General features: G+C 41.9%; 1 protein-coding gene across 4 annotated transcripts; it reads right to left on the bottom strand.

The window, feature by feature from the left end:
- Positions 1-75: 75 nt before the first annotated feature.
- LOC135552664 (polymerase delta-interacting protein 2-like) lies at positions 76-14,083 on the bottom strand. Of its 4 annotated transcripts, none has more exons than XM_064984413.1 (12): positions 13,862-13,915; positions 10,398-10,469; positions 7,274-7,355; positions 6,830-6,927; positions 6,607-6,706; positions 5,022-5,097; positions 4,621-4,728; positions 3,700-3,845; positions 3,312-3,338; positions 3,019-3,144; positions 2,664-2,743; positions 76-1,394 (listed from the first exon to the last, which is right to left on the bottom strand). In XM_064984413.1, exons 2-12 carry the CDS (start codon positions 10,448-10,450, stop codon positions 1,280-1,282), a joined length of 1,011 nt encoding a protein of 336 aa, XP_064840485.1. In that variant the 5' UTR covers positions 10,451-10,469; positions 13,862-13,915; the 3' UTR covers positions 76-1,279. The 4 variants fall into 4 exon arrangements, with proteins under 4 accessions (XP_064840485.1, XP_064840486.1, XP_064840482.1 ...); XM_064984414.1 differs by having other exon boundaries at positions 7,274-7,349; positions 13,862-13,912; XM_064984410.1 differs by lacking the exon at positions 10,398-10,469 and having other exon boundaries at positions 13,862-14,083.
- Positions 14,084-18,631: the final 4,548 nt, after the last annotated feature.

Genomic DNA, 18,631 nt, shown 5'->3' with positions numbered 1-18,631 from the left:
CAGAGGACTGAGTTTGAAAAACCCTGGGGTAGACAAACTGTCCATTTGCTAATCAATACAGTAAATACCTGACCATTTCTTTAAAATGTACATTTATTTGTCTTTACAACTTTGTCACGGAACATCATTCAACCATTACACAGTCATTTCAAATCACCTATCAAAAAAAGTTTCTCTTCCCTAAACAAGGCAAAAATCAAACTTTGAGACTTCAACCCACAGAACTGACTCAAAGGGTTGGATACGACAGACTCGAGCAGCATAGCACCCGGTCAGTCTCCCAGACACCTCCCTCACCACGGTCAAATAACAACATGAAATGTTCAGATCTAAATACAGTGTGGAACAGACATGATTCGCCGTCATGTCGAATGGGGAACCATGTCTGCTCTATGCATGATATTCATACCTGAAACAGATCACTCTCCTGAACCCGGCCCTCATATCAGACAAAACCTACAGGTTGGTAACATCAATGGGGGTCACTATGACATCCTTAGCTCACTGACTCCTCCTGTATTCCACTTTCTTGTTCCGTTCAATGGTAACATCCCAAACAGCAACCTATTCCCTATATAGTGCACTTCATAGGGAATGGGGTGCCATTTGAGACATAACCAAGGTTCTCTTTCCCTTTTCTACATTTCACCACAGGCCCCATCAGGGAGGCTCAGAGTGACAGACAAGCCAAACAGGCACAACAGAGTAATCTGCATAATACTATACATCAGAGCAACATGGGAGGTCTAGACTTGACTGAGGTCTCTTAAGAGTAGGGCTCCTATTGGACACGTTCTATTTGGCTTTAGTAAAGTCCTTTCGATGGATTCCCACCAGGTCTGCTGATTTTAACCATTTAGAAACACCAATAAAAACCACCAAGGAAGCCTGGCTTTAGACGTCTACCTCTGGGTCAAGCGATTATGGCTGAGAGAAACCATTGGAATAATTAATTCCCACTCATAATAATAAATGCAAATACCATCAGTGCTCACCGTGCCATTCTGCCTATGCAGAACGATCTCAAGCAACAACCTCTTGTGACCGAACGCTTGTCCTTCTCCTTCCCACTAAAAAAGCAAAAGTTCTCATTAGCTACAAATGTTGGGAGGCCAATTTTTGTCCCTTTTCATTGAACATCTCATTTCAATGCGCTCAAATAAATCAGTTTCTTAAAATATCAATGAGGAAGAAGTAGCAGAGGAAGGGTTGAGCCGTTCCTAAGGATGGCTTGGCTGTTCGACTGCGCTGAGGGACAGGGCCCTGCTGCTGCGTTGCCTCAGAAGGTGTAGCCAGCCGGGGGAGCCTTGTCATCCTTGTTGCTCTCCAGGGAAAACGGGGGAATGCGCACATCAAAGTGGGAGCCGTCCGTCCTCTCGATGCGGAAGGTTCCCCTGCACACAGAGCATCATTAGAATCTTGACCATCACACTTCTGTACTAAATGTAAGAAAGGTTGTTATTTATTTTTGAATTACTCTTGCGTTTAAGATTGTTTACTTGCCTGTAAATCTGTGCAAGATTCAGTCAAACATCAATCAGTATTTTCAGTTTCCCCAGCTTATTTTTTACCACAAGTACAAATAGCAAAACCGGTTGAACCTCTTTTGGCTAGGGGGCAGTATTTTGACGTTCGGATGAAAAGAGTGCCCAAAGTACACTGCCTGTTACTCAGGCCCAGAAGCTATGATATGCCTATAATTGGTAGATTTGGATAGACAATACTCTAAAGTTTCAAACGGTTGAAATACCATATGTGGGTATAACAGAACTGAATGCAGGCGAAACCCTGAGGACAAACCATCAAAAGAAAAAGTTCAGCCTACCAGTGTTTCCAATTGCTGTCATGTTTATTATGAGGCGAAAGCCTCCCAAATTGCAGTTTCGAAGGCTTCCACTAGATGTCAACAGTCTAGAAAGAGTTTCAGGCTGGTTTTGGAAAAATTAGCAAGAATGTAGTTTTTCTAAGTGGCTCCTATTTTGGCTGTAGTGTTTTCATGCGTGTGGATGAGAGCGTGTTCTTTGTTTGTATGCATTTTGAAGGAGGGAAACTGGTGGATTATTGAATGAAGTGCACCAGCTAAACTGAGTTTTTGGGGTTATAAAGAAGGACTTTATCGAACAAAAGGACCATTTGTGATGTAGCTGGGACCTTTTGGAGTGCCAACAGAAGAAGATCTTCAAAGGCAATTATTATATCACTATTTCTGACTTTCATGGCGCACCTGCCTGGTTGAAAAATGTTTATCATGCTTTTGTATGCGGGGCGCTGTCCTCAGATAATCGCATGGTGTGCTTTGCCGTAAAGCCTTTTTGAAATCTGACACTGTGGCTGGATTAACAAGAAGTTAACCTTTATTTATATGTATGACATTTGTATTTTCATGAATGTTAAATATTTATATTTCTGTAATTTCAATTTAGCGCTCTACAATTTCACCAGATGTTGTCGAGGCAGGTCGCTAGCGGAACGACTGCGCCAGAAAGGTTAATAAGTCATTCTTAGACCAGAACAGCCATGAACCTGCATTACTGGTACAGCAGTGTGTGCTGCTTCTACCACCTACAGTAAGACGTTTACCACAGCAATACTCATGTTAATAATGCCGTTCCTTTGACATGTTACTGTGTGTAGAAGCCAAGGGTAAGCTGGGAAGAACTTACCACATGTGTCCACTGGGTGCTTGAAGGGAAACATGGCTGCTGTACTGGAAGGCTGGCTGCTCTTTGGACAACACTGGTTCCTGGGGACAAAAACGGTTGGTTATGGCCTCTACTCAGTCGTGGAGGTAACATACTGCATGAGTGGCTGTACATGCTTCCTCTGTCCTTGTTCCCCCTTGAAGCTCATTGGAGGTTGCCTGAAGAAGGGACCTTAGATCCTCTCATCCAATTGGCTTGGAGAGGAATTGAGGAAACAAGGACAGAGGAAGCAAGTATTTTGCCAGCTGGTAAAGTTTCCAGACACAGCCATTGAGCGTTTGTAATTCCATTGTGTGGAGGCGGTTGTACTACCGACCCGGCCTACGACCCCCCGTCCCCGGACCGTCTCCAGCGTGCCTGACAGGCTGAAGATCCTCCAGTGTCTCTCCCTCAGTTGCACCACCTCACTGCCCATGTTCTCCAGGCGGATGCAGTACCGCCACTGTGAGACACACATTTTGGTGAATTTGGTACACATTATGTCGCCGTTCTGATGGTCTGCATTTGTATCCTCGACTGGATATACGAGGCCTACATCATACATTGGTAAAAGTTGAAATTATTTGTCCTTTTTCAGGGAATTGTAAAAATAAAAATAAACTTACTTACCCAATACACATGAGAATTTTGAGCATCCTGAGAAAGAAAATACTGTATTTGTTCTTTGTGCGCAGGTAGATTCAAGTTCATCATAAGAATCACACAGCAGAGTGGGAGGAATCAGGAATGAGCAGAACATTATTGAAAGAGCTCATTGGACCGTGTATACCATTTATTTGATAGGAACTGACAATTAAAACACTGTGGCTTTCTCTCAATGTCTTAACCTGTCCTCCCCTTCATCAGCACTGATTGAAAAAGACTCTAGGTGAAAACAACATGGTGGCTTTCACCAGGTCAGTTCTTTCAGATCAGTGCAGTAGAAAGAAGCGGCAATGAGAGGACAGATATCTTTTGAGAAAGAGCCTCACAGTCCCAACAGCAACATCGTTCTCACCCTCATGCCCATGTAGAAGGGGATGACGGTGACCCGGATGTTCTCCGTCGTCTCTCTGTGCACGTCGGACAGCTCCAGCCAGGGATGATTCTTCTCCTGCCATGCCTTCAGAGTGTCCCTCGCACTGAACGGGGGAGCTGGGGTGGCTGGACACACGGTTTACAGTCATATACACTTGTGAATGCTCACAAAATAATTGGATATATTGTATACTAGATATATTGATATACAGTACCTGTGAATGTAAAATAAACATTTGAACACATTATAGTACTACTGAATATTTTTAGAAACTGAAAAATTGTATACTTTAGAGAAGTTAATTTGTGAATATTCCTCAAAATAACTGGAAATGTACACCGAGTTTAGAAAACATTAAGGACTCCTGCTCTTTCCATGACAGACTGACCAGGTGAATCCAGATGAAAGCTATGATCCCTTATTGATGTCACTTGTTAAATCCACTTCAAATCAGTGTAGATGAAGGGGAGGAGACGGGTTAAAGAATAATTTTTAAGCCGAGACAATTGAGACATTGATTGTGTATGTGTGTCATTCTGAGAGAGAATGGGCAAGTCAAAAGATTTAAGTGCCTTTGATAGAGGGATGGTAGTAGGTGCCAGGCTCACTGGTGTGTGTCAAGAACTGCAATGCTGCTGGATTTTTCACACGCAACATTTTCCCATGTCTATCAAGAATGGTCGACCACCCAAAGGACATCCAGCCAACTTGACACAACAGTGGGAAGCATTAGGGTCAACATCCCTGTGGAATGCTTTCGACTCTTTGTAGAGTCCCTGCCCCGACAAATAGGGACTGTTCTGAAGGCAAAGCGGGAGGGGGTGGTGCAACTCAATATTAGGAAAGTGTTAATGTTTTTGATACGTGGAAACTGGAAAACAGAGAGTGGCTGGCGCTTACTTTTGTCAGGGTTGAACATGAGGAAGCGCTCAAACAGCTCGTGCTGGATGGGGACCTGCTCTGTGGAGTTGTAGGGCAGGATGTCTTCATGACTCACATAGTCCAGACCTGAAACATACACAATGACAGCCAGGCAGAATGGCAGTCAGTCAGGAGGCTGGCAAGGACAGAAGTAGTACAAGGAAGTAACTTGGGTAGTAATGCAAAAATCACCTGGAAGCCAAAATTATATACACACACTAACAGTGCCATTTGCGGATAAGAACTCAAAGCATTTTTGTGGGATTGAAAAAAAAAAACTATTATTTTAAAAACTCTGCTAGCCAGTTGTTCTGTTTGAAACTAAATCAAAGCATGTAGCCATTTACTACCCAGGGAGCAGCAGATCATGTGTCGTTTACCTGGGATGGCATAGAGGGCTCTGCTGTCGTCGTGGTTCGCCAGGAACGTCACTGCTTCGGTCTGAGACCTCTGAGACTGTCAACACAACAGGAGAAACAACTAGAAGACTGGCAGATGTCATCATTTAGGCAGAGTCAGTATGTACTAGAGGTCGACCAATTAATCGGAATGGCCGATTAATTAGGGCCGATTTCAAGTTTTCCTAATAATCGGAAATCGGTATTTTTGGGCGCAGATTTGCAGTTTTTTTTTTTTTTTTTTTACACCTTTTTTAATCTTTATTTAACTAGCCATGTCCGTTAAGAAAACCTTATTTTCAATGACGGCCAAGGAACGGTGGGTTAACTGCCTCGTTCAGGGGCAGAAAGACAGATTTTCACCTTGTCAGCTCAGGGGATCCAATCTTGCAACTTTACAGTTAACTAGTCCAACAATAACGACCTGCCTCTCCCTCATTGCACTCCACAAGGAGACTGCCTGTTACACGAATGCAGTAAGCCAAGGTAAGTTGCTAGCTAGCATTAAACTTATCTTATAAAAACCAATCAATCATAGTCACTAGTTAACTACACATGGTCGATTATATTACTAGATATTATACATTTACATTTAAGTCATTTAGCAGACGCTCTTATCCAGAGCGACTTACAAATTGTGTCCTGTGTTGCATATAATCTGACTGAGCATACAAGCATCTAAGTAACTGACATAGCGGTGGTAAGCAGAAGCAGGCACGTAAACATTTATTCAAACAGCACTTTCGTGCGTTTTGCCAGCAGCTCTTCCTTGTGCGTCAAGCATTGCGCTGTTTATGACTTCAAACCTATCAACTCCCGAGATGAGGCTGGTGTGACCGAAGTGAAATGGCTGACTAGTTAGCGCGCGCTAATAGCGTTTCAAACTTCACTCGTTCTGAGCCTTGGGGTGGTTGTTTCCCTTGCTCTGCATGGGTAACGCTGCTTCGATGTGGTGGCTGTTGTCGTTGTGTTGCTGGTTCGAGCCCAGGGAGGAGCGAGGAGAGGGACGGAAGCTATACTGTTACACTGGCAATACTAAAGTGCCTATAAGAACATCCAATAGTCAAAGGTTAATGAAATACAAATGATAGAGGGAAATAGTCCTATAATAACTACAACCTAAAACTTCTTACCTGGGAATATTGAAGACTCATGTTAAAAGGAACCACCAGTTTTCATATGTTCTCATGTTCTGAGCAAGGAACTGAAATGTTAGCTTTTTTACATAGCACATATTGCACTTTCTTCTCCAACACTTTGTTTTTGCATTATTTAAACCAAATTGAACATGTTTCATTATCTACTTGAGGCTAAATTGATTGTATTGATGTATTATATTAAGTTAAGTGTTAATTCAGTATTGTTGTAATTGTCATTATTACAAATACATTTTTGTAATTAAAAATAAAATATATATATTTTGTAAATAAAAAAAATCGGGCCGATTAATCGGTATTGGCTTTTTTGGTCCTCCAATTATCAGTATCGGCGTTGAAAAATCATAATCGGTCGACCTCTAGTATGTACAGTACGAACATTGCATTGGTAGTGTTCAGCGGTAACATACTATGTGAGGGCAGTCTCGCGTGTCGATGAGGACCTGGTAGTAGGTATGAGTTCTCCCCTTCACCTCTTTTGACCCGTGAGAACCAGGAGGCTCTGGCTTGCTGAGCGACAGAACATGGGTGTTAAAAATGATAAGACAAAATTACCCAATCAAATTAACATAGAACACACATCAACAAAATAAAATAACTCCTGGCCCTACCGCTGAGAGATGTGATACGCACCTGTCAGACATGGGAGGAATGATATCCCGGTCATAGATACGGGCGTGCCAGGGGAACAACACGATCCCTCTGTAGCCAAACACACTATGAAGGAAGAGCTGAGGAGAAAACATGGAGAAACATAGACTTGAGGTCGGAAAGAACTTTGTGACAAGGGCAACTAATATATATATATATATATATATCACCTAGGACTATTGTACAGGGCCACCATTCACCGAGGACCGGTTTCCCCCAGACACAGATTATGAATCGTCCCGGACTAAAAAGCAAACACAATGACAAATCTTTTTTTTTGTCCAAAACTAAGCATAATCTGTGTCTGGGAATCAAGCCGGCCCCTAATGTTTAGGCCTATGACAGCAAGGCAAAAGATGAGGAGGGAAGGCAAGGACCAATAGTTCTGGTCTGGGTAGGTAAACCGCATGGCGCTGCCTCTCTTACCTGGCCTGTTTCATATTTGCCGTGCTGCTTCAGCGCCTCAAACACTCCCACCGTCTCCAGAACCTTCCCCTCCGGCCTGTTCCTGCCAAACACAGGCCACACTATGACAAACTGGAGCAAAATCACATCACACTAGAGGTGTTCACAGGTCCACCCGAACACCTGAGATCCGACCCTATTTGTTAACCAAAAGAGCAACTTGGCTGATAAACATATATATTTTTGTGTCACTCGTGTCCAAATCCCATGTGTAACTTTGTGTGGATTTTGTCGCACTGCTTTGCTTTATCTTGGCCAGGTCGCAGTTGTATATGAGAACTTGTTCTCAACTGGCCTACCTGGTTAAATAAAGGTGAAATAAAATAAATAAAGTTAGGGTACGGGTCTAGGTCTGGTTGTCATCGGGTCCAGTCGGGTTGGGTCTGACTGTTCCACTTTTTAATTTAATTTAAAATGATCAGGTCCAGGTCTGATGGTCCCTGGGTCCACCTTTATGGAGCCAAGAAGACCTGTACATCACACTAATGTAGTTATACAGTCTCAAATAGCCAAGTGTTGCAGCAGCTTGGAAAAGGACCAAGTACACACAATACACAACATGAGCACTGGGATGACAGGAACACACGGGTCATCGCCTAGTCAACCCCTTGGACTAAAGCTAAATCTCAATCACAAATCAGACAAGATTAAATAAAAACACATTGTTTGAACTTTGATAAATCAAACATAAATACCAAGTCTAATCTCATCATTCCGTTTGACTCTTCACTGAATTATAATCAACAAGGTACTGTGACCAACAGCTGGCTGTGTTCAAGTCCCTCATACATTTATGGATCTATTCCTCAAAACATGGGGGGTAATAATGCGTGGCTCCTCAATACATCCATATTATTATCAGAAGGTATGGAGGTGGAAGAGCTCAGCCCGAAGGCTTGTATGTTCATCAGCTGCGTTGGCGATTACTGGCAGAGGTTGTCCCTCGGATTATTATACTGGTCACTGACAAGAAAGCACGACCAGGCTGGTGAAATGCCATAACAAATACATTGTTAAAGAAATGGAGGGTCAAATCGTTAACATGTTTCCTCATTTCATGGAGATTTCATCATGACAAAAATAAGTTATCATTCAGGGAGAAAAAGGTGAGAAACAGGACAGTAATATCTTACATAAAGGGTTATATAAACTAAAGTCAGAATTACAAGCTGGATCGGTCTTCCAATTGCTAACCTTCTGGGCTCCATGTCAACGCAAGCCCTCCGCGTTCACTCCCTTGGCATGAGGGGCGCAAAGGACATTGGACCCATTTACTCTGTGCCGGCTCAAGCCAACCTGCTCCCTTATATAGTCAACAGCAGATAGGCCCAAAGCTCTCTAAGTTCTTCCACTCAGACAAAAAGTGAACTAGCTAATATAGGCCAGATATGTTGCCAACTTTCTACTAGTGTGCCAATGTCACGTTTTCTAGACAAGTGGCTTAGTGTACATGCAGGTCTACACTCGAGGACTTCACGGGTCAACCCGGACACTCGAGTGGGCCTGGGTCCGAAATTCTAACTTTTCGGTTTTCGTCCTGTTCGATTGTCATCGGGTCTCTGGAACTACAGCTGATAGACCCAAGTGGACCGGACCACAGCTCTGTATAGCCCATAGCATATGTATTTTATGCTAATAAAGTGCATTTATTGACTTACAGAAAGCCTAGCCAACATATAGATCTATTCGTTTATCAGCCTAGCTGCTCTTCTGGTTAACTAAATGTTGTCACTCGGGTCTGGTCCTAGACCCATTAGAACACGGGCTGATTCGTGTTTGATAGTTCTCTTTTTGGACCCGAGAAGAATTCTACAACACTCCCACTTTGAACTCAGTCCGAACGCAACCATGATTTCAGCCAGGGCTGGCCTCATTTAGTAGACTGGTTAATTGTTTGGTCGATAGGCTGTTGGTGGACCGAGATTTCTTTAGTCGAGCAGTAGCAAAGAAAAGTGTGTACAAGACACCTCTGATTCGCATCTGCCTGATTGGAATAATCCATTGTTGAGGCCATGGGAATGGCACAGTCCATCATTAAGATGTGCCTGTGAAATTGTATATGGTTATATTACGTAAGAACAATGGTGCAAATAATATTTTATAACAAATGCACTTTCTCCCGCATTGGATAGCGGTCACTGTCCGTGGTTCTGAAACACATTGGTGCGCTGTTGAATTGGCGCCTTTTCCTAGACCATGTTGCTATATGCATAAAATCTAAGTTACCTGGCATATTGGTGTTGAGAATAATACAGTGGAGGCAGCAGATGGGAAGAGACAATTAAGGCAAGGACTAAGAGGAAACACCAATTTAATTAGGTTTATAAATCAATAGCCAAACTGTTAAATATACCTGGCTTCATAAATGACCCATATACATCTACAGAAATAAGACAGATCATGTTTCTGTTGCCTGTTTAATAGCCACAAATTTGGCAGTTTCTCTCTTTGCTATGCTGTAATAAAAGCTTTCCACGTTCAGCCTCTCTGGTATAATTTATTTAGCATTGCTTACATTTACAAATTGTAAGAAATTATATTCATAATAATAACCCTCCCTATTCTTGATCTCCTTATTGTTATTACTATTATGACCATTATAACAATAAAAAATAATGTAATTATGATTAGTAAGCTTAGTATAGCAGCCTTGTATAACCACCGTCGACCTGTAGGCCTCATAACAGTTCAGTCTTAATAGCGTTACTTACTTAGGCCTCTATTACAATACTTTGATAGGCTACAGTAGTAGTGTATCAATAAAAAATGTACTCGTTCATGTCGTCACTCAGCATACGAGTCACTTATGATTTGAAAGGCAATCAAGGATTTTAGTTTCACAATAAAAGAAATGATGCGACCCTTGAATAATTAGTGTACATAAATAAACCATTCCATTTTGGAAATTGCATTCACGAATGAGACTGCTTTTAGCCTTTGCTGTAATAAAGGCTTTACAAAAAAAAATTGTTACAGAATCTCTGGTATGTTGATTTATATTGTTCAAAATGGTCAGGAAAATTATATTGTAATCTAACAGCACCTGTTTGGCATACATAATATGCACGCAGCACTTGCTACTTACATTTTTCTTGAGCTCCAGTATTTTCCACAACTAGTCAAATTTATTCCACACATCCGACTTTCCCATCACCTCCTGAACAACCAGTAAACATTCCCGGTTATTTGTCATGTCCTCAGCATCCATCAAGCTGTCAACGATGTTTTGTAGTTTGTTACAACCAATTTATTGATGCAATTATGATATGCTATAGGTCAGGCCTTATTGGTCCTGTGCATGCAATGCATACATGTGTCATGTGAAGAGAGCAAGGGTTGAGGGAAAAGAGGATGTTTTTCCTAAACAAATCAGGGATTTCTGAGCAGTATAATAAGAGACTGGTAGCAGCAGCCGTTATGTGCATGTTTAATGTATGTACAGTTTACAGTGATTTCGGAAAGTATTCAGACCCCTTGACTTTTTCCACATTTTGCTATGTTAGAGCCTTATTCATAAATGGATTAAATTAATGACAAAGTGAACCGGTTTAGAAATGTTTGCTAATTTATTAAAAATAAAAACAAAATACCTTATTTACATAAGTATTCAGACCTTTCGCTATGGGACTCGGGTGCATCCTGTTTCCATTGATCATCCTTGAGTTGTTTCTACAACTTGAATGGAGTCCATCTGTGGTAAATTCAATTGATTGAACATGATTTGGAAAGGCACACACACCTGTCTATATAAAGGACCCACAGTTGACAGTGCATTTTCAGAGCAAAAACCAAGCCATGAGGTCGAAGGAATTGTCCGTAAAACAAGACCGGATTGTGTCGAGGCACAGATCTGGAGAAGGGTACCAAAAAATGTCTGCAGCATTGAATGTCCAAGAACACAGTGGTCTCCATCATTCTTAAATGGAAGAAGTTTGGAACCACCAAGACTGGAGCTGGCCGCCAGGCCAAACTGAGCAATCGGGGGAGAAGGACCTTGGTCAGGGAGGTGACCAAGAATCCGATGGTCACTCTTGACAGATCTCTAGAGTTCCGTTGTGAAGATGGGAGAACCTTCCAGAAGGACAACCATCACTGTAGCACTACACCAATCAGGCCTTTATGGTAGAGTGGCCAAATGGAAGCCATGCCTCAGTAAAATGCTCATGACAGCCAGCTTCGAGTTAGCCAAGAGGCACCTAATGGACTCTCAGACCATGAGATACAAGATTCTCTGGTCTGATGAAACCAAGATTGAACTCTTTGGCCTGAATGCCAAGCATCATATGCAGAGGAAACCCAACACCATCCCTACGGTGAAGCATGGCGGTGGCATCATCATGCTGTGGGGATGTTTTTCAGTGGCAGGGACTGGGAGACTAGTCAGGATCGAGGGAAAGATGAATAGAGCACTGTACAGAGAGATCCTTGATGAAAACCTGCTCCAGAGTGCTCAGGACCTCAGACTGGGGCAAAGGGTCACCCTCCAACAGGACAATGACCCTCAGCACACAGCAAAGACAATGCAGGAGTGGCTTCGGGACAAGTCTCTGAATGTCCTTGAGTGGCGCAGCCAGAGCCCGGACTTGAACCCAATCAAATATCTGGAGAGACATGAAAATAGCTGTGCAGCAACACTCCCCATCCTACCTGACAGAGATTGAGAGAAACTCCACGAAATACATGTGTGCCAAGCTTGCAGCATCATACCCAAGAAGACTCAAGGCTATAAATCTCTGAAAATGGTGCTTCAACAAAGTACTGATTAATGGGTCTGAATACTTGTGTAAATGTGATATTTGATTTCTTATATACATACACATTTACAACAAACAAAAGTGTTTAACTGTTTTTGCTTTGTCATTATGGGGTTGTGTCCAGATTTAGGTGGGAAAGAAAACTTAATTTAATCAATTTTCGAATAAGGCTGTAATAACAAAATGTGGAAAAATGGAAGGGGTCTGAATACTTTCAGAATGCACTGTGTGTGTATGTATGAATGAGTGAATGTGTGCTACGGTGCAGAGAATCAGAGTCGGTGATCTGTCCATTTCAAGTGTTCAGCTGTCTGATGGCTTGAAGATAGAAACTGTCTCGGAGTCTAGCTATGAATACTGAAAATATGCACAGCTCTGCTTGCAAGTTAAGCTCTGTAAACTGTGTGTTATCAAGCGCAACAAAGTGCCAACATATGACACTGTTTGATATGTAAGTTGGGATATACTAAAAACAATTAGATTTGTCTGACAACAGGAGCTTGTGCAATGTGACAATCATCATTGCTCTCGTCAACATATCTGCCAATCATATATTATAGCTGGGCACTTTCATGTAAGTTCAGTTCTGCAGGTTTCTAGCCAAGCTGACTTCTTGCCAAGTCTTGCACAGTCATGGTTAACTTAATCAGAGCATTCATTTTCCTACATTAACTAGCGAGATTACACACACAGTCAAATCAAAAGTTGACACCTACTCATTCAAAGATCTTTATTTTTACAATTTTCAACATTGTAGAATAGTGAAGACAAACTATGAAATAGCATTTGTTATCATGTAGTAAGCAACAAAAGAAAAGTGTTAACCAAATCAAAATATATTTTATATTTGAGATTCTTCAAAGTAGCCACCTTTTACCTTGATGCCAGCTTTGCACACACTTGGCATTCTCTCAACCAGCTTCATGAGTTAGTCACCTGGCATGCATTTAATTTTAAAAGTACATTTTTTTAAATTTCTTTCCTTAATGTGTTTGAGCCAATCAGTTGTGTTGTGACAAGGTGGGGGTGCTATACAAAAGCTAGCCCTATATGAGAAAAGACCAAGTCCATGTTATGGCAAGGTCAGCTCAAATAAGCAAAGAGAAATGAAAGTCCATCATTACTTTATGACATGAAGGTCAGCCAATCTGAAAATGTAAACAACTTTGAACATTTCTTCAAGTGCAGTTACAAAACCCATCCAGTGGTTTGATGAAACTGGCTCTCATGAGGACCACCACAGGAAAGGAAGACCCAAAGTTACCTCTGCTGCAGAGGACAAGTTCATTAGAGTTACCAGACTCAGAAATTGCTTCAGTGTTCAAGTAACAGACATCTCAAAAGCAACTGTTCAGAGACTGAAGCTGATTGAGATAATGCCAAGAGTGTGCAATGCTGTCATCGCGGCAAAGGGTGGCGACTTTGAAGAATCTCAAATATATTTGGATTGGTTTAATACTTTTTTGGGTTACTACATGATTCCATATGTATTATTTCATAGTTGTTGTCTTCACTACTATTCTACAATGTAGAAAATAGTCATAAAAACCCTTGAATGAGAAGTTGTCCAAACTTTTGACTGGTACTGTATGAGAGAACTGAAGTGCATTGCTTGTAAACTCAGCCAGGTAGCTATGGCTAGCTTAACTAGCTGACAATCTTAGAGTTAGCGGCGGCAGCTAAAGTAGTGGAGGCATGGCAGCATCAATGATGCAGCATTCAAGACAGTGGACAGACTTGCTAACTTACATTAGCTAGCTAGCTAGGACATATTAGCTTAGAAGGTACCCCTTACCGTGACGACATGAACCTCGTCTGCTGAATGTTGGGCAATCCACATGCTAAACACGGTAACCGGGGCCTCTTCACCTCAAGTCCACTACTCCCTTCAAGAACACCCAATATTCTATGTGTCTGTTTCTTGTTGTATTTACTGACAACAGTCAGAAAGCCTCGTCGTATTGCACAAGCAGCCATCTTTCCTACTTCTGCACAAGCACGCCGGGGCTCACGTGTATAAACGCGTGCGAATTTCAAAGTTGATTTAAAGGTTCAATGCAGCCGTTTTTATCTCAGTATCAAATCGTTTCTGGGTAACAATAAAGTACATTACTATCAAAGAGACATTTCTCAAGCGAGAATTTAACTAGGACTGTCTAGGGGTGTTCTTAGAGGGGAGTGGAAAACGGAAAACTAGCTGTTTTTGGCAAAGAGGTTTGTAAATTCTCTCTTGTTGGTCTATTAAAGTATTTACTGCAAAACTCAATTGTTCACAATTTCACAGTATTATGCCAACCTTATAGTGTGGAAATATATATATAAAACATAAGAATATCACCTTTTTGACTGCACTGGGCCTTTAAAAAGTTTAATTTTATCTTTGGCACACGATTTGGGATGACAGTTGAGGCCGCTACATAACGTCACATAGCGATCTGATTATAATGGACCAATAATCGTTCATCTTGCGTTTGTCTATTCATTTGATATTTGCATATGTACCCTCCTACTCTTGAATGAGAGAGGGCCTTCTTCTGTAAAAAACACATCTTGTCCAAAACTACTGTGTGGATATAAAAAATAATGACAGCTCGTTTGATTACTCATATTTTCATCATGCAAAGTGAAGCTACAGCTTTCAATAATTTGTTGCCTTGAATTCAACTGGTGCCATCGACGACAGAGCTCAGTCAAGAAAGTCAGAATAAAAATTCATGCCGAGTGAGAATGATGGTTTAGCTTACTTTCAGTCTTTTGCTATGAATAATTCATTCATACTCAGGTAAAAAATGACTAACGTTATATTTCACTGCACCTATCCGCTGTATGTTACAATTTTTTGCTGATGCTACATTTGCATAACTTTTTTGTTCAACTGTATCAAGTTGTTTGCTTTGCGAGCTTTAACGAACATCGTTAGACTTCAGCCACCCAAGCCATAGACTGTTCTCTCTGCTTCCCGCACGGCAAGCGGTACAAGTCTGACAACAACAGGCTCCTGAACAGCTTCTATCCCCAAGCCATAATACTACTAAATAGCGAAGAAAATGGCTACACAGACCATATGAGTTGACCCTTGTATAAAAAAATATATATAAAAAAACACTTTCTATGCACACTCACACTCCAACACACACATAACATGCGCACATTTTTATTGACTCTACACTCACATACAATCTTCATTTACGCTGCTGCTACTGTTTTATCATACATCATGATGCCTAGTCACCTTACCCCTATACATATCTGCCTCTGTTACTCCAGTCTCCCTGCACATTGTAAATATGGTATAGGAACTGACCCTGTATCATAGCTTCTTACTTTCTCATGTTCCTCTTATTTAAATGTGTCGTGTTTTTGTTCTAACTTGTTATTTTAGTACTACGTTGATATTGACCACTGCATTGTTGGGTTTAGAACTTGCAAAGAAAGGCATTTCACTGTACTTGTGCACGTGACTTTAAAACTTTAAACTGTTTGTTCACCCTCGTTGATTCACAGATGGAGCAGAGGCAACTTTATTGTTCGTCAGTCATCTGCATATTATTGGTTCGTTGGCTAGCTGACAGGCAGCTGCATACTATACTGGTTTCCACTAGATGGCACAAACACAGTCAAAATTGGCTATAAGAATTCATGATAACTTCACATGAATTTACGGTTAGGCACAATATTAGGTTTAAAATCACATTTTATGGCAGGGTAACTAGTGACGACCCTGCATACTAGCTAGTTAGCTGGGTTAATGTTGATTGCTCATGCGTTTGCTACCATCATCTTTATCATTATTCTCAATGTTTCATAATCAATGTGGTTCGAATGCTAATCGAAACATATACGTCAGTGGTACAAACGGGATGTTATTATTGTAGCTGTCTAAATTGGCTACACATTACGTATAGCTAGGTCGTTGGTTGTACATTAAACTACGTACGATACGTCGTAACACGGAACAAAGTAAAGATTGCGCCAGAAGAGGTCTGTTTTTTTCAGCTCGTCTCAAACATTTGTCCATTGCCTTGTCAAAGTTTGACGCTAACATATTAGTTGTAGGCACATTCGTTTTCATTGCAGCCCTGTTTGAACGCAGTTACGCTAACGTACTGGTATTGTGAGTTTCCATCGTTTCCCAGTCGATGTAGAGCTCAGATAAAGGTGGTTAGTGGCAGTACGTCGTGACAACTTTACTGTCAAGGCAATACCTAAAAAGAGGTGTTGTTCCTACTGTCTTCGCGTGGAACTGGCAAATTCAAAAGAGATCTGGCGTTTGGGAAAGAAGACTGAAACCTCCTGCTCCGACTGAGGGGGATGAAGAACACGGTGCGCTGCCTATGGACTGTGCCGTCTCTGATCCGGTCCAGAGCATGGGCCAAGCCAGTGTAAATGTACTTGTTTATTTACTAGAAGCAAAATAATAATTTGTTTATCTACGACATGTATCAATTTGTGCTGTAGTGAATATCAGTTTGTGTGGAGCTTGTATTGGCTTTAATTAGGCAATGAGTAACAGGGGTGGGGGAAAGAAATCAAGTAAACACAGTACAGCCAGAATGCAAGATTGAATACAATGTTAGAGATGTGTAATTAATTAACTGAACTGTTGAACATTTACTGAAATGTTTTTTTTTTAAACAAATCTATTCTACTGTAGATTTCTTCACAAGAACATCAATACATATTTTTCATAAAACCACTAAACTTGGCACCCATGCAGGGGATCCATTCAGGTGTGAGAGACACTTCTGCAAGTAGTGGTAAAAATAAGTGGTCAACCTTCCCTCTTATAGTTTAAGCCTGTAGATCTTTAAATATCCTTTCAACTAGGATGTCCTCCTGTGCACAGATGACAAAGTCACACCAGCTACTACCTGTGAGAAGGATTTTACCTTGCACCTGCCAGTAGTAAGCATGAGATCTCTTCAACTTCAGCTCTCCATTCTGTATCTTTAGGTAAGGGCAGTCAACATAACTTGACCTCTAAGAGTCCAAAGTGTGGTCTCACACTGGGATCAAATATGATTCCATCTGGAGAGGATCCTAACCACGGAGCATCTTGGTGCACTACGTAGCCACACGGAAAGAAGTTAACATTCTTCAGTGTGCAGTACTCCTGTACAGTCACTGTCACTGGCTCCATGGCTAGCCCCCTCTTCATCTCCATGGTCTGTATACCAGATCCCTGTACAGCCACTGGCTCCATGGACCAGAGCCCCCTCTTCATCTCCATGGTCTGCATACCAGATCCCTGTACAGCCACTGGCTCCATGGCTATACCCCCTCTTCATCTCCATGGTCTGCATACTAGATCCCTGTACAGCCACTGGCTCCATGGCTAGCCCCCTCTTCATCTCCATGGTCTGCATACCAGATCCCTGTACAGCCACTGGCTCCATGGCTAGCCCCCTCTTCATCTCCATGGTCTGCATACCAGATCCCTGTACAGCCACTGGCTCCATGGCTAGCCCCCTCTTCATCTCCATGGTCTGCATACCAGATCCCTGTACAGCCACTGGCTCCATGGCTAGCCCCCTCTTCATCTCCATGGTCTGCATACCAGATCCCTTGAACATCCGCTCAGCTAGGTGGTTAGCTGAGGTCTCTCCCCAGACATGGCAAACCTCTCGGAAACGAAAGGATGTTATTCTCATTTTCCTGAGCTGATGCCATTCCGGGCTGCTGCTCTGCTCCCTTGTAGCAACCTCGACTTTGTGACATCTCGTAGGTTGTCTCTAATGCCTTGAGGTGGAACTGCTCCTGATGGCTAAGGACATAAGCACACTGGGAAGCCTGAAGCCAACTAATGGAAGTATTGGTGAAGAGGCATTGGCAATCTTCACAATTTCATGGGTCTTTGGCTGTGGAAGCTGATAGGACAGAACACTGCCGCATTGCACTGGCCCAAAGGAGGACTCAACCAGGGGCACGTCAGCTGACATTTCCATTGTTGTCACAAGAGGGGCAGGAAGTGGAGAAAAGTTGGCATACGTTTCTGAGATGCGGAGAAAGTTCATGTCAGGCATGTATCCATTGAGTGCTTTGTAGAGAGAACTATCACTGGTACGGAGTGCTTTAACACCATCTGAAGATAAGTGTGATGAAAGACTGAAGTGAGAAACAAGAATGATGCGGCCCATAAATAACAATAAACATAGTAGTGTCTAGTCTTCTTAACTACGGACTCATTTAACTATACAGGAATAGATTGTCTCTCAGTAACACAATTACCAAACACTGCACCAACAGATCTTTACCAAATAACCTGTTAAGTGGGCAATTCTAAATTGGGATTGGGACCCATCATTAATATCTATCTACTGATAAGATTAAACGTTGATACTGTCTCCAACACATTTTGACCCCGATGACAGTGTCTCACAGCAGATGTTTAACAAGGTCCCTAGTAGCTGACCTTTCCCTACTCTCATGCTGTGCGGCTTTTCACTCTTCCTCATGGACCTGTGACAGGCAGCCCTCACGGTGATCTCCCCATGTCAATGTATCTTTGTTAGATACTGTGTAGAAGACATGAATAACAATTATTTTTAGCTAGCAAATATAGCTA

Source organism: Oncorhynchus masou, chromosome 13 (assembly GCF_036934945.1).
Source record: "Oncorhynchus masou masou isolate Uvic2021 chromosome 13, UVic_Omas_1.1, whole genome shotgun sequence".
In the NCBI taxonomy this organism is placed as follows: domain Eukaryota; kingdom Metazoa; phylum Chordata; class Actinopteri; order Salmoniformes; family Salmonidae; genus Oncorhynchus; species Oncorhynchus masou.
This window is presented reverse-complemented; position numbering and strand designations above follow the sequence as displayed.

Excerpts from the sequence above, each read along its gene's own strand:
- LOC135552664 (XM_064984410.1), bottom strand. The coding sequence starts at position 14,043 with ATGGCTGCTTGTGCAATACGACGAGGCTTTCTGACTGTTGTCAGTAAA. Across the intron at positions 4,729-5,021 it reads AGCCCTCTATGCCATCCCAG|GTCTGGACTATGTGAGTCAT; the intron begins GTAAACGACACA and ends TGTATGTTTCAG. Across the intron at positions 3,846-4,620 it reads CATGTTCAACCCTGACAAAA|CCACCCCAGCTCCCCCGTTC; the intron begins GTAAGCGCCAGC and ends CCGTGTGTCCAG.